The sequence below is a fragment of the Rhinopithecus bieti genome, unplaced genomic scaffold (genome assembly GCF_001698545.2).
Source record: "Rhinopithecus bieti isolate Rb0 unplaced genomic scaffold, ASM169854v2 scaffold_14229, whole genome shotgun sequence".
NCBI lineage: Eukaryota > Metazoa > Chordata > Mammalia > Primates > Cercopithecidae > Rhinopithecus > Rhinopithecus bieti.
Window position 1 is genome coordinate 683,351 of NW_016807978.1, and position 15,303 is coordinate 698,653.

At 39.6% G+C, this 15,303-nt stretch overlaps 1 protein-coding gene across 6 annotated transcripts in view; it reads left to right on the top strand.

Annotated features, from left to right (window-relative positions):
* The window catches only part of LOC108537209 (ras-associated and pleckstrin homology domains-containing protein 1), a 101,745-nt gene extending 86,452 nt beyond the window's left edge, over nt 1-15,293 (top strand). For 3 of the 6 annotated variants that reach the window (XM_017884375.1, XM_017884380.1, XM_017884376.1), the window contains 6 exons: nt 616-759; nt 1,157-1,267; nt 7,139-7,237; nt 7,890-8,010; nt 11,559-11,701; nt 13,891-15,251. In XM_017884375.1, coding sequence (XP_017739864.1) covers nt 616-759; nt 1,157-1,267; nt 7,139-7,237; nt 7,890-8,010; nt 11,559-11,701; nt 13,891-13,965 — 693 coding nt within the window. In that variant the 3' untranslated portion in view covers nt 13,966-15,251. Of the gene's footprint in view, nt 1-615; nt 760-1,156; nt 1,268-7,138; nt 7,238-7,889; nt 8,011-11,558; nt 11,702-13,890 lie in introns of all 6 variants that reach the window. The other 3 variants (XM_017884377.1, XM_017884378.1, XM_017884379.1) reach the window with 3 other exon arrangements.
* Nucleotides 15,294-15,303: the final 10 nt, after the last annotated feature.

Genomic DNA, 15,303 nt, shown 5'->3' on the forward strand with positions numbered 1-15,303 from the left:
ACTAACGTGTTTTAGGTAAAAGTTTGTAGGTAAAAATTCGGTATCACATTTATGACTGGCATTTTTATTTATTAAACATTTTAGGATTGCCATAGTAGTTCCAAACTCGTGTTGTCTTTAGAATAGAAAGTGGTTTTTTGTTTTTGTTTTTGTTTTGAGACAGTCTTGCTCTGTTGCCCAGGCTGGAGTGCAGTGATGCGATCTCAGCTCACTGCAACTTCTGCCTCCCAGGTTCAAGCAATTTTCGTGCCTCAGCTGCCCACATAACTGGGACTACAGGCTCGCGCCACCATTCCCGGCTTATTATTTATTTATTTGTTTATTTATTTATTTATTTTTTAGTAGAGACGTGGTTTCACTATGTTGGCCAGGCTTGTCTCGAACTCCTGACTTCAAGTGATCCGCCTGCTTCGGCTTCCCAAAGTGCTGGGATTACAGGCATGAGCCACCGCACCTGGCCGGAAAGTTCTAATTGAGGTTAAATTAGCAGCTTGGTTTTAATATAAAACCATTTGGGTTTAATAACTAACTGTCATGCAGTTCACAGGAGTAAACACAACTTTGTTCTGAGAATCCAACGATCATAAGTCTTAACAAATAATCTTGTTATTTTAGGAATGTTTTTGTGGAAGTTCCGTAACTGTACCAGAAATTGAAGGAGTCCTTTGGTTGAAGGATGATGGCAAGAAGTCCTGGAAAAAGCGTTATTTTCTGTTGCGAGCATCTGGTATCTACTATGTCCCCAAAGGAAAAGCAAAGGTGTGTCCCTTCTGTTGGAATTTGAACTTCCTCATTATGCTAATTGCTTTTAATTTGTATTGAGTATGCTGACAAGGTGAACCCAGGCTATGATTTGTTTGAATTCATGGAAGACATAGAATATTGCTTTGTTTATTAATCTATTATAAAGAAGAAGAAACCTGAAAGTTCTTACTTCTCTGGTCACTAGTTGAGCCTAGTGACCAGAGAAGTAAGAACTTAGAAACATTAATGGAGCATCCCATTAATTGAGCATCTCATTGTCTTGTGTAAAATAGCAATAATTTCTATTTAGTATTAGCAAAAGCAGTTTTGATTCTCACCTAGAAACTGTTAACCAGGTATATTTGCTTGTTTGTGCATTATTAATTTTATCTTTTTGGTATTTTTATTTTAGGTCTCTCGGGATCTGGTTTGCTTTCTCCAGCTGGATCATGTCAACGTTTATTATGGCCAGGACTATCGGAACAAATACAAAGCACCTACAGACTATTGTCTAGTGCTGAAGGTAAATACGTATCTCTTTTTAGGAATTTTAATTGATGTTAGACATAGAGCAGGTTATTGGACATTTTAGAATTGTTGAGATACCATCAATTATACTGTTTTTGCTTTATTCTCAAAGTTTAAAAAGGAATGGTGAAGTGTGGTAAGGAAAAGAAGCACGTGCTATATCATAGCAGACCCTGAGCCAGTTATCTCTAGGTAAGGAGTGAATATTAGATTGTAAGTTTTGAGTTGTGAGCTATAAAATGTATTTGATTATAAATTTGAGATTATCATTTAACACTAGGCTTATTTTAGGAAAACTTAAAACAGAGCCAAATGTAGGTCATAAATGTGCTTTCGTTCTTTTCCTGTACTTACTCAGCAAACCATCAGAGGGCACTGTGTCCAAGTTCAAATCAGACTGGCTGTCAATTGGTCCAGAAATAATTTTTGTCTCTTTTTTTCCCTCAACTATAGTCATGATAGCCCATGCATGTATTGTGACCTCAGCTGTTTTTAGGAAGTTTTTTTTTCTTCTTTATTCAAGCTTTTGTACTTCTTACAATGATTATATCTGTACTTTTGAGAAGAACTGACATTTTAAGCAAATTTACAGTGATCTATTAGAACACTGATAAAAACGACATACAAAAATTCAAGAAAATTATGGAGATAAGTATTTTTTTTTTCCTTTGGCTCCATCTTTGTAATTCCTTGGTAACTACTTAGGTCTACATGTTGATACCGTGTTTAGTTTCACTTTTCTCAGAATTGTCACTTTAGTTTGGTGACGGCCATTAGTTTAGGAGTTTTAGGATTTTTAGGATTTTGGAGTTTTGATTGCTTTGATAAAGTACAGTACATTGTAATGGCAACCTTTTTTTTTTTTTTTTTTTTGAGACAGAGTCTTGCTCTGTCACCCAGGCTGGAGTGGAGTGGCGCAGTCACAGCTCACTGCAGCCTTGACTTTTCAGGCTCCAGTGATCTTCCCAGCTCAGTCTCCCAAGTAGCCGGGACTGCAGGCGCATGCCACCACACCCAGCTAATTTTTGTGTTTTTTTGTAGAGACAGGGTTTAGCTGTGTTGCCTAGGCTAATCACAGACTCCTGGCCTCAAGTGATCCGCCTGCCTAGGCTTCCCAGAGTGGTTGGGTTACAGGCAGAGCCACTGCTCCCGGCCATAATGGCAACCTTTTATTAAATAATTGTGTTTTTGGGGGACACCGCTGAATCATTTTAGGTACCTTTAGGTGCAAATACTTTTTTAAAAGTCAGTGCAAAGTAGCTTAATTCAGCAGTTTTCAAAATGATGTCTACAGTCTCCTAAGAGTCAGTCCCTAAGACCATGATGTCAAAATTATTTAATAATGCTAAGATGTTATTTGCCTCTTGAACTTTCATTCTCTCACATATGTATAGTAGAGTTTTCTAAAAGGTTATATGACATGTGATGGTATCTTCATGCTAGTGTAATGTGTGTTTGTCTATTCTTTTTTATTTATTTATTTTTGAGACAGTCTCACTCTGTCTCCCTGGCTGACATGATCTTGGCTCACTGCAACCTGTGGCTCCCGGGTTCAAGCAATTCTCATGCCTCAGCTCCCCGAGTAGCTGGGACTACAGCCACATGCCACTACACCCAGTTAATTTTTGTGTTTTTAGGAGAGATGGGATTTTGCCATGTTGGTCAAGCTGGTCTTGAACTCCGGACCTCAAGTGATCCGCCTACTTCAGTCTGCTGAAGGGCTGGGATTACAGGCGTGAGCCACTGTGCCTGGCCTGGCCTGTGTATTCTTGTAGTTTAATTTTTTCTTAGTTTTAATTTCTAATGTAAGTATTGCTGGGGTGGAAAAACTTCACTTCCATCCTCTTAGGGTCCTGGCTGGGCACACGAATTAAGTTGACATAAGAGATCAACAGAAGAAAAGCATAATTACTTGTATACTGGATTGGACAAAGAATAATTTGTGAAGAAGCAACTAAATTATACATGAAGCCTTAAAGATACGAGTTATTTTAACAAGGTCTGTACAGAATTCTGTTGGTTTCAACTTCTCATCCCTGAGGAGAAAGATATTGTCGCTTTCTAGTATTGGGAAGGCATCTTTCACATGATAATTTCATCTTCTAAGGCTTTTAAGAAATAGCATGAAGGTCAGAGTGATCTTCTGTACCTGCTGTTTTTCAAGTGTCTTTTAACTTAATATGCCAAGGTGGTACATTTTTAACTCCTTCAATATCAGTAGATATAATCCACACAAAATAAAGTTATTGGGGGAATCTCATAACATGAAAACAGTAAGGTTGGTTGGTTATTTCAGTGGCTCAACGTTGTCAGTGAGAACTCAAATTCTTTCCATCTTTTCTTGTTCTACTTCCACATATCAGCTTATTCTCGGGCTGACTCACCTCACAGTCACAAGATGGCTGCTGCAGTTCTATGCATCACATGTAGACCCAGCAAAATCCAGCCAGCAGAAGAGGGATTATTGCTCCTTGTATTTGTCTTTTATAAGAGGAAGGAACTATTTCACAGAAGTTACTCAACCACCCCCCTTTTGAGAGTTACTAGCCCAGAGTACATTTTCTGCTGACAAGCCAATCACTGACAAGGGAATAAAACTACTGTGGTTGGCTTACACCAGTCAGAATTCACACCCTGTGGGATATAGGTAAGAGGTAAGGCTCTGCCAGGAAAGAAGTGGGGAGGAGGAGACAGCCATAGGGGCCTGCACACAAGCCATCAGCGTCATTTTAAAAATGAAATGTTGACCTTACTTTCTTAATAGGTATTCATCTGTTTTGGGAGCAGTTTCATTATATGTTCTCTGGACTCTTTTAAGAATCTAAATGTTGAACTTCTGGTGTGTGTGTGTGTGTGTGTTTTTTTTTTTTTTTTTTTGAGATGGAGTCTCGCTCTGTCACCCAGGCTGGAGTGCAGTGGCCGGATCTCAGCTCACTGCAAGCTCCGCCTCCCGAGTTCACGCCATTTTCCTGCCTCAGCCTCCTCAGTAGCTGGGACTACAGGTGCCCGCCACCTCGTCTGGCTAGTTTTTTGTATTTTTTAGTAGAGACGGGGTTTTGCCGTGTTAGCCAGGATGGTCTCGATCTCCTGACCTCGTGATCCGCCCGTCTCGGCCTCCCAAAGTGCTGGGATCACAGGCTTGAGCCACCGCGCCCGGCCCGAACTTCTGGTTTTTAGCAATGAATGTCTCCTCCAGACTTCCTCTTAACCCTGGTGTAATTTTTAAAATGACAGCATAATACTGTGTGGGGAAAAAAGGAGCAGAGGTAGCAGATTCAAAGGGGGCACATTTTAATAAGGCAGTAGTATGAAATAGTAGTTAAAAGCATGCACTCTGGGATGAGATTGCATAGGTTCAAATTCTAGTACTACTTTTCACTTAATCGGAAGCAATTTTGAGTGCTGTTTTAACCTTACTGTGTGCCTTGCTTTCTTCTTAGAACATGGAGATAATACGTAACTCAGAGGGGTTTTGTATTTAGTGAAAAATATGAAGTATGTGAAATATTTTACATAGTGTGTAGTACATAGCAAGGGTGCAATAAATGCCACTTTTAATGAAATAATGTATTAGCAGAACAGTCTGCAGAGGTACTTGTACAGACCCTGGATGATATAAGGAAAGTAATGAATACCTTTATTTGAGAGGATGAAAATTTTTTTTGAGGTTCTAAAAGGAATTTTAAACTAGCAAATAATCTGATACTTGACTTAAAAAGACTCACAGTTATACCATAGTACTCTTCAGGTTATTATCTGTATTCCCAGGTTAGAGAGATGAGGAGAACAGGGTGGAGGATAATTTCTCTCTGATTTTCCCAGATGTTGTTTTGATTTAAAAAAAAAATAATAGTAAACCCTATTTTTGTGCAGAACGCATAGAAGCACACATGCACTCAGGCTTCTGCTACAGTTGAAAACCATGCAGTCAAGTTTGCAAATCACCATTAAGGGAGGGGGTAGTGATACAGCTACCAGCCACCTAAAGCAGCTTGCAGAGGTCTCTGAACCTTGCCCTGCAGGCAGTGCCTCCATGAAGCAGAACAGTCTCTTAAGCCCTCACTGGCAACACTAACAAAGCTCTTTTCAGTTGGCCTATTTTATCTTCTGCACAAACTATAGCTTCTGTTTTGCTCATGACTAAACCTACTTGAAGCACCTGGCAAATAGTTCTCAATAAGTATCTGTTGAATGAATGAGGTAAAATCCTCCTTCCTCCTTTTATAGAAGAATACATACTTCTCTGTCTGCCCTCCTTTGCTTTTTCAAGATCACTATTATGGTTTATTATAATGTAATTTACCATGGACAAAGAGCGTATTCCAAGAGAGGGCCTGTATTATCAGGAGGGAAGACTGTTAGGTATGATTTTGCTGACCTCTTATTATTGAGGGTGTATTGTTTAAAACTGACTATAACCTTCAACAAGAAAATTGGTTTTGGTATTAAATGTTATAGGAGCTGAGCTCTGAAAAACAAAGAATAGAATTAATGGGTTTACTTTTTTTTCCTCATTGCAGACCAAAGTGATTGATCTTTAACAATGCAGATACATATAACTTCTGTTGGTGGCCATCTGTTCTTGATGCATTGAAAACTTCTTTAAATTGCTTGTTTTATTGAGCTTATTGATACTGAGATTATCACAACCAATGAATATGATTGGGGAATTTTGGAAAACTAAATTCTTTTGAAGCTTTATTTCTTTCTTTGTTTTTTTTGGAGACGAAGTCTCGCTCTGTCACCCAGGCTGGAGTGCAGTGGCACAATCTTGGCTCACTGCAATCTCTGCCTCCTGGGTTCAAGCGATTCTCCTGCCTCAGCCTCCTGAGTAGCTGGGATTATAGGCATGCGCCACCACGTCCGACTAATTTTTGTATTTTTAATAGAGACAGGGTTTCACCATGTTGGTCAGGCTGGTCTCGAACTCCTGACCCCGTGATCCACCTGCCTCGGCCTCCCAAAGTGCTGGGATTACAGGCGTGAGCCACCGCGCCTGGCCTTTTTCTTTCTTATAACTGAACATGAATTTAAATTTTTTTTCCAGGCAAATTATAGCCATTAGTTTTTTTGGTTTTCATAACAGTTGAAAAGAGATGTGGTAATCCTAAGTCATTACATTCAGAACAAGTGTGATTTAGGGCTTTTCTTTCCAAGGACCTGGTGGTTGAGCCTCAGTGGTGTTAGAATTCCTTAAACATATTCCTAACACCAGGATTTTGTAGCCAAGGTTAAGTTAGTCACCTCTGATCCAAGCCTCAACTGAAAAGTACAGTGGGTTGTGAAAACTAAATGTGATTATGCTGTTGACATCTACGTGTCCCCTGGAGGCACGTGCTGCAGCCCTGCAGTTTGGTAGAGAGTGGGGCCTACAGGGCTGTACTCACCTGTGACAGGCGTGACTGTAGATTCTTGTCCCAGGTGCTGTGCCATAGGCTTGGTGTACCCAGCCCAGTAATTCACCTCACCTCTAGACACTGAAGCTTTGTCAAAGTCCCTGTCTGATTTGGAGTCTTCTGCATTCATAATTTCAGTGGGTTGAAAGTGAAATTAAACATTCTCTTCCTTTTTCATAATCCTGTGGACTTGGTTAACCTTGATGAACTTTGTTTCTTTGAAATGTAGAAGGAATGTTTGGGAATTTCCCAATCTTGACCTAACATTTCACAGAAGTTTCTTTCTCGTTCACTTTGTAAAAATTCTTATGGGCTACTTTATTTGGCCTTCTGGCCATATGAGAAGCGTAACTGTATTGGCCATTACTCTAATGGCCTGTAACTTGTCAGGATATGTTTAAGCTTTGATAAAGTTTGTTTTTCTTTAGTTCTCCAAGGGACTTAGTTGGATTTTGTCTTTAATCTTGCAGCATCCACAAATACAGAAGAAATCTCAATATATCAAATACCTTTGTTGTGATGATGTGAGGACACTGCATCAGTGGGTCAATGGGATCCGCATTGCAAAGGCATGTTTCCTTTTGATTTGATGATGGAATCATGAGGTGTTTGATGATACAGTTTCGTTGTCATGACAGTTATTCTGACTTTGATGTTCATGGATTTACCAGCGCCTAGTTTTTTCAGGCCTAAGTTTCAAGTTTTAAATGTTGTCTTTTTTCCTTATTTATAGGGATAAACTTTTAACATTTGGTATACTTGGAATAATACTGCTGGTAAAAGCTTGTGTAGTATCAAAGTGATTTAATTTGGGTTTGGAGAATGCATTATATGATTCTTAAATAGTGGAGTTTAGCCTAAGCAAAGTAAGTTTTGGAAAAATTTAATTACTTTAAGTAATGATCATTTACCAACCACATTTGGAGCAGTATCCTGAAGAGTGCTGAAAAGCTGCCCTTGGATCAAGAATTTGGGGTGAAAAAACATTAATGTTTATAATGAACAGAATCAAGTGTTGACTTCTTGCTGTCCCTCTAAAAATGAGAAGAAATCAGAATAGATTATAATTTATGGTATTAGAAGAATTTTTGAAGTATCATAGGTATTAATTTTAATACAGACCATCAATCAGTAAACAGCAATATGTCCCCCCTTTTACCTTATCGTTCTGTATCATACTCAGTGAAGTTTAGATGTCACCATTTCCTGTCTTTGCTTTAGTATGGGAAGCAGCTGTATATGAACTACCAAGAAGCCTTGAAGAGGACAGAGTCAACCTGTGATTGGACCTCCTTATCCAGCTCCAGCATTAAATCAGGATCCAGTTCTTCCAGCATCCCAGGTAGTTCAAAATGCTTCAAAGCACTGTTTTGTGATTAATATGAAGGTTTCTGTAGAGACTGATAGTAAACCTGGAAATTTCAACTTGATTCTTAAAAGCTGGAGCCATATTTAATTCCTAAATTATAATCAATAGATGCCTTTTTAAAAATTGTTAGAGGGCACAGTATCATGGGCTAGTTCACAAATGTATTTGACATGAAAAATCAGTATATAGACTTTTAAAACCAGTTTTATTTATATTTATAAAATTTATTCAAAACACACATACTGCTGGAAAACCACTGTTACTGCATAATTTGGGATAAAACATTACTTGGAAAAAGTCTTTGTACTCAGAATCCATGAAGAAGCTGTACTCCTTCAGATTCCTATATCCTTTAAACAAGTGTGTGCTGTGATCATCTTAAGATAAATCTTTCAATTAAAAATGTTTCATGAATGAGATCCATGTCATCTAAAAGCAGAATTTTTAAATTTTTGCATTGGATGTGATGAAAGAAATAATAACTTTAAGTAGTAGTATATTTAAAAGCTGTATGACTCTATTTCATCTCTATTAAGTAAAAACAAATTTAGAATGTGTATATACACATACATTTCCTAGTTCTGTCCACTGAGAGGGACAGAAGCAGTGATAGCCCAGGAACATGAGAATACCCAGTCCCTAGATCATAGAGGTTTCTTTTTGTTTTTTTGTTTTATTAAATTTTGGCCAAAGATGCTGCTTAAATAGATCATGGTTTCTAATACCGTTCTTCCAAAAAAAAAGAAACCAGGGCTGTCAGAGAAATGGCTAATTATAGGTCTGCAGCAGTGAATATATACAGGATGAGCCTGGAGCATATCGTAATGCCAGAAAGTAAGGGAATGCTTAAAAAAACGACAGTGGGGCCAGGCACAGTGGCTCATGCCTGTAATGCCAAGGCTTTGGGAGGCCTAAGTGAAGGGATCACTTGAGCCCAGGAGTTCAAAACCAGCCTGGGCAGCACAGCAAGACCGCATCTCTACAACTTTTTTTTTTTTTTTAATTAGCCAGACTTGGTACTACACATAGGCCCAGCAACTCAGGAGGCTGAAGCAGGAGGATTGCTTGAGCCCGGAAGTTCAAGACTGTAGTGAGGTATAATCACACCACTGTGCTCCAGCTTGGGCAACAGAACAAAATGCTGTCTCACAAAAAACAAGATGAGAATATGTCAAAGGGATACCTAGAGGAGCCAGTCTGAAAGAGCTCCAAAGGTCAAAGCTGGAACAATTCGAGCAATATGATAATTAATGTAGTTATAGGATTGTAACCCATGGACATAAATATCCATGAGTTTATACCGATTTAAATAAATCACTGAATAAATAAATGGGGAAGAGGAGACAACTGTCCTGTGTAGATTTCTAAATGATTTATGAAGACACTTTGTTCTGAAGGAAGTGGAGCTTACCTCTTCAATCCTCAAGTGTGGGCCGTGCTTAGTGACTTGCTTCCACTGATTATGGAGCAGGGATTAGGGGTAACTTCACAGTGGAGAAACCTGACAAACACTGCTGCAACCACATGATCAAGGTCAATATCAGTAATAAGTCATATTGGTTATAGCTACCTTTGACATAGTGTGTGTGAGAATGGCTTTTTTCCTCTATGATCTTCCTCCCCAAGTTCCATAAACTCAGACTAATCCAGAGAAAGCATCAGACAAACCAAAACTGAGAGACAGTTTACAAGATACCTGACCACTATTCCTCAAAACTATCGAAGTCATCAAAAACAGGAAACTCTGAGAAGCTGTTATAGGTGACTGGATGATTAACTGTAATGTGGTGTCCTGGATCAGAAAAGGGACATTAGGGAAAAATAGTGAACTCCGAATAAAGTTTGGAGCGTAGTTAATAGTAGCAGGTCATTTCCTTAGTTGTGACAAATGTAGCATAGTAATGTAACATGTTAATAATGGGGTAAAGGGAATAAAATTAAAAGAGGACACTTTTTTCCCCAAGGAGAATTTCTTTAAAACCAAACATATTGCTAAATGAGTAAACTGGATGCCAGGTATGTAGGAATTCTGTGCTAAAACTGTTCTAATATTCAAATATCTAATATGTAGATATCTGAAACTATTCTAAAAAAATGTTTATTAAAATGGAAAACAAAAGCAAAAAAACAACCCTTTCAGAACATGGGTTAGGAAGGACAAGGTAAAAAGTATGTAGCAAGTAGGATTTTAGAAAAGGAAATTAAAGGATAGAAGAGTGAGAAAAGATGAGTATTTTTTTAAAAAATTACCTAGCACTTAAGTGCTTTAACACATTATTTTATGAAGTAGTTTAGGTATAGTGCCTTTTCCTGCTCCGGCAGCATTCATATACTTTGTGTAAAGTATTAGGCAGATACTAAAAGGGATGATAAATGAGGCTAGTGAAGTTTTAACTTTTTTAAAATGACTCAGCTATTGGGTGATCAAGAATGAAGAAAATACAGTAGGTTTTACTTTATGTTGCATTGTATTTTTGCCCTGAGGATATTACCTTAACTGTCTCCAAAGGAGTTTGGGTTTAGGGTTTATTTGTGGCTCTTATCTTTGACTACCCTGGCTGAAGTGCTTAATATGACATTCTAATGATACCCACCCATCACAGTGATTGGTTGGGATCAGCTTTAACATTTGAGTTTCCTTTAGATACCAGGCGTCAAGTTAGGTGCGTCCACATGGTTACATTACCTGCTGTGGAGTCCATTGAAACAATTTTGCTAGTCCCTCAGCCTTCCCTTCCCCCTCCCCTTCCCCTTCCCCTCCCTCTTCCCCTCTCCCTTCCCCTCTCCCTTCCCCTCCCATCACCCAGGCTGGAATGCAGTGGTACTATCATAGCTCACTTAAGCCTCCTGGGCTCAAATGATGCTCCCACCTCAGCCTTCTCATTTAGGCAGCAGAGACACACCTAGCCATTCCTACCAGGCCCCACTCCTTTCAAGACTTTTTTTGTGCCTTGCTGAGAGGCCAAGATACAGCACAGCTGCCACCCTGTGGGGCCAATACCTAAATCCCTAGGAAACACACTTCCCACTAGAGGGTCAAATTCTAAGTATTGTTCATTGCTAGAAAAAAGGAAATAATCATTGTGTATAGATCCAAATTCCTAAGTTACAATTCTGGGGTGACCTTAGGCCAGGGGTATTAAAAAAACTGATTCTCAATGTAGCGCAGACATGATTGAGAGACTCCTGTATTGATGGTTCATTAATTCTTTTATTGTTTAGAGTTGATTTCATGCAAGACTGGGTGTCAGGATACCAATAATATTATGTGAATCATTTATTATAATTATCAGTCTCTCATGGTGAAGTATTTAAAACTAATCTGAGATTTCCTATTAATTCCAAGGTAAGGAAAGTTTTCTAGAAGATACTGGCTATGTTTATGATGAAACGAGTAAAATAACCTGGTGCTGTTCTACACAGCACTTGACCTTGTGTAAAAGATCTAACTAGACATATATATTAATACTGTCAGAATACTGACTCTTTTAATCTTATGTTTTAAAAACTATTTTAAACAGAGTCTCAGTCAAATCACTCCAATCAGTCTGATAGTGGAGTTTCTGACACCCAGCCAGCAGGACACGTCCGTTCGCAGAGCATTGTGAGCTCCATATTCTCTGAAGCCTGGAAACGAGGCACTCAGTTGGAAGAGTCCAGCAAGGTAACAACCTCGTTTTAATTTACATAGAAAATTCTGTGGTTTTCTGTTGGGTTTAAATTGGTACTCTTTTATGTCTTTATTGGGGATCTTATTTGGCCTTATTTCGGTCTCCTTTATTAATTTTCAGTTTTCCTAATTGTAATGGGTAAAGACGGTTCAGAGAGACCTGTTGATTTGACTTCCCCTTGGAAACGAATATTTACAAATTGGCTCTAATGACTTAAAATCTTTAAAAAAAAAAAAAAAAAAAAAAAGGCATTTAAAAAAAGGTTTTAATTTTATCAGTTGGGCTCACCTAAATTTTTAAGAAATAACAATTTCTCCTTTCCACCCCTTAAAGAGTTTGGATGGCAAAACACCATCTATTGCGAATGCCCTAAATTCTAAAGAAACTGTTTACAGTTGTCTCTCTTCTTTTCTGTCTCTCTCTTTTTTTTTGGACAGAGTCTGGCTCTGTGGCCAGGCTGGAGTGCTGTGGCGCGATCGAAGCTCACTGCAGGCTTCGCCTCTGGGCCTGAAGCGATCCTCCTGCCTCAGCCTCCCGAGTAGCTGGGATTGTAGGCACACACCACCACGCCCAGCTAATTTTTGTATTTTTAGTAGAGACAGTTTCACCGTGTTGGCCAGGATGGTCTCCATCTCTTGACTTTGTGATCTGCCTGCCTCAGCTTCCCAAAAGTGCTGGGATTACAGGCGTGAGCCACTGTGCCCAGCCCCTTTTTTTTTCTTTTCTTCTTTTTTCTCTTCGTTCCTTCCCTCCTTTCCTTCCTCCCCTTCTTCCTCCCTTCCTCCCCTTCCTTCCTTCCCTTCCTTCTCTCCCTTCTTTCTCTTCCTTCTCTCCCTTCTTTCCCTTCCTTTCCTTCCTTCTCCCCCTCCCTTCCTCTCCCTCGCCTTTCCCCAGGCTGGAATGTAGTGGTGTTATCAGAGCTCATTTAAGCCTCCTGGGCTCAAATGATCCTCCCACCTCAGCCTCCTTGCTCACCTCAGTCTCCTGAGTAGTTGCCTGAGTAGTTGGGACTACAGGTGCACGCCACCATGCCGGGCTAGTTTTTTATTTTTTGGTAGAGGCAAGGTCTGGCTATTTTGCCTGGGCTGGTCTCCAACTCCTGGCCTCAAGCCTCGGCTTTCCAAAGTGCTGGGATTACAGGCATGAGCCACCATATTCAGTCCAGTTATTTCTTTATTGGTTAATTTATTCAGACTCATTCCTTACCTTTTTTTTTTTAAATGGTTTTGCCACTTCTTTGGGCATTGATAAATTTTTTCAAATTATACTTTATGTGGAAGACTAAATTAAAATCAGTTCCCTTAAAATTTTGGATTCCTGAGCCTTGCATAATAGATTGTTCATTGAGACTGAAGGATGAGTATAGTTATTGCAAGGCTATAAATTAGAAAAATAGAGAAGTTCTTTAGTTCATTTTAAAGACATCATGGCCTTCTATCAGACATCCTCTGTAGTTGTGTAGGCAGGGATGTGTCCTGGCTGTAGGCACCATTTCAATATGCGAGAGGCCACTCCATCATTGAGGAACCAGTGGCACCCTGGGCTTGACTATTTTATTCTTATTAATAATTGTTTTTATTTATTTAATTTTTTGGTGGGGGGTGCTTTTGGTGGGGAATCACTTATACAGGTACATTCATGAATGAGAATAAATGGACATTTTTCCTTTTATTCCTTCATTCGCATATGTGGTTCACTAACTGGGCTTCCGCAGGGTAGAGAAGGCCTTAGTAGCACCATGTGGGGCTGAAGCCCATTCCTTCAGAAATGAACATTTGAGAATTGGTTCTAACGATCTAAATTTTCAAAACACTGAATTTAACTCCCTTATTAGAGACCCAAACTTTTAAGCAATAATTCTCTCTCCCTTCCCCCATTTAATCAATTTGGATGGAGTTAGTACTCTAAAAATGTACTAGAGAAGTTCGTTTACACAGTTCAGATGGCTAAAGAAAAACCCCTTTGCCTTACCAAATTACTAATGGTGAGCTCCGTGTGCATTTTAAGTTATAGAACCTAGTTATGTGTAAGGCCAAGGAAAACAAAATCACAGACCCAAAATGTTCTGTGATTAAGCAGCAAAGTCCATCATTGCACAGAGTTTCAGAAGAGTAGGAACCCTGCTGTCAGCAGTAATGATTTAAGGCTTGATCACTCTGTGTTTCTTCTCCTGTTACCTCAGTCTCAGGTGCCAAATGAGAAGGCCAGCACAGCTAAGGCCTGCGCCCTTGAAGCAGCCAAGACAGGGTCAAGTTAAGGTCAGGGGTTGTTCTCTGGAAACACATTAACCTCAATGACGCCTGTAACCCAATCTCACAGACTAATACTTTTATCTTTTTGTGTAATTTTAAAAGAAACATGTGAGTGTCCTGATGGCCATTAGAATTCAGCCCTATAATGAGCCTTCTAGTTCACTAACCCATGCATTCTCGATGTCATTCATAATTGAAAACAAATGGTTTATCTTGGATCCTCCAGGTTGGTTCAAAGAGCCTAAAAGATGAATGTAAAGTTTTTAAAACAAGGGTCCTCCCTTTCCTCTTTTCAAAGTACTACCTGAACCACCATCGTGCATGATTAGCTCCATGAAATAAACTACCAGATGTGATCATTTCAGCTACCCAGATGGGTTGGTTGTTGGCAAATGCTAGCTTCCATTTCTTGATACATTTTCTTTATTCTAGCCTTTCAGGGCTTCCTCTTAATTTCTTCTGGCTTTTTCTGTATGATATTTTTATAGTCTCTTTTGCTGTAATGTTTACAAAGCATTTCTTTATGTATTTTCCAGTAAAACGAATGTAAAGAATGTCCCCCCTTTACCTGCATTGTTGGACTTCTGTGCATGTTGGATGCAAGTGTCTCACACGAACACGAGTGTGTGTGTCAAGCTTATTCATTCCCGTGTGACTGTGCACGCCTGCTCAACATTCTCATACTCTCCTGTGTCAGCTTACTAGCATCAAAAAGCCATCCTCATTCCACCAGGAAGCCCTCCTAAACCCAGTTATAGCATCTGCTTGATGTGGATGCAGTCATGGACTGAAAGGTGAACTGGAGCCATCACATCTCCCTTTGCAAGTCCAGTGCTCAGAGGACCGTCACACAGGGTTCCATTTAAGGGCAGGCTGTGTCAAAGTCAAACAGCCAAGGTCAGAAGTCATGCATCCTGTCACCATTCAAACAGCTTTTGCAACCGGACATTTTTCCTAGATTGTTAGGTGGTCTAGCTACTTTACTGTGGGGTAAAACAAGTTTTCTGTTTCCTTCTTGCCCGCAGAATCAGATTTTAGCCTTCCTGACATTGTCCATCTTTATGATCACCACCAACTTCTGCATCCTCTTCATGCATGTCCCAGACTCCCTGCTTTTTAGTTTTACACAATCAAAGCTTACCTCTGTAACTGTTTTGTTTGTTGTGTTTTTCTCTCTCCCACTCCCTTTTATACTCCTTTTAGGCCAGAATGGAGTCTGTGAATCGGCCCTACACTTCACTTGTGCCCCTTTATCCCTGCAACCTAAGATAGTCACCCCTACACTGCTTCACAGCCTTCACCACCTCTACCTCCTCCGCCACCCCACCTCCTCCTCCCCACCT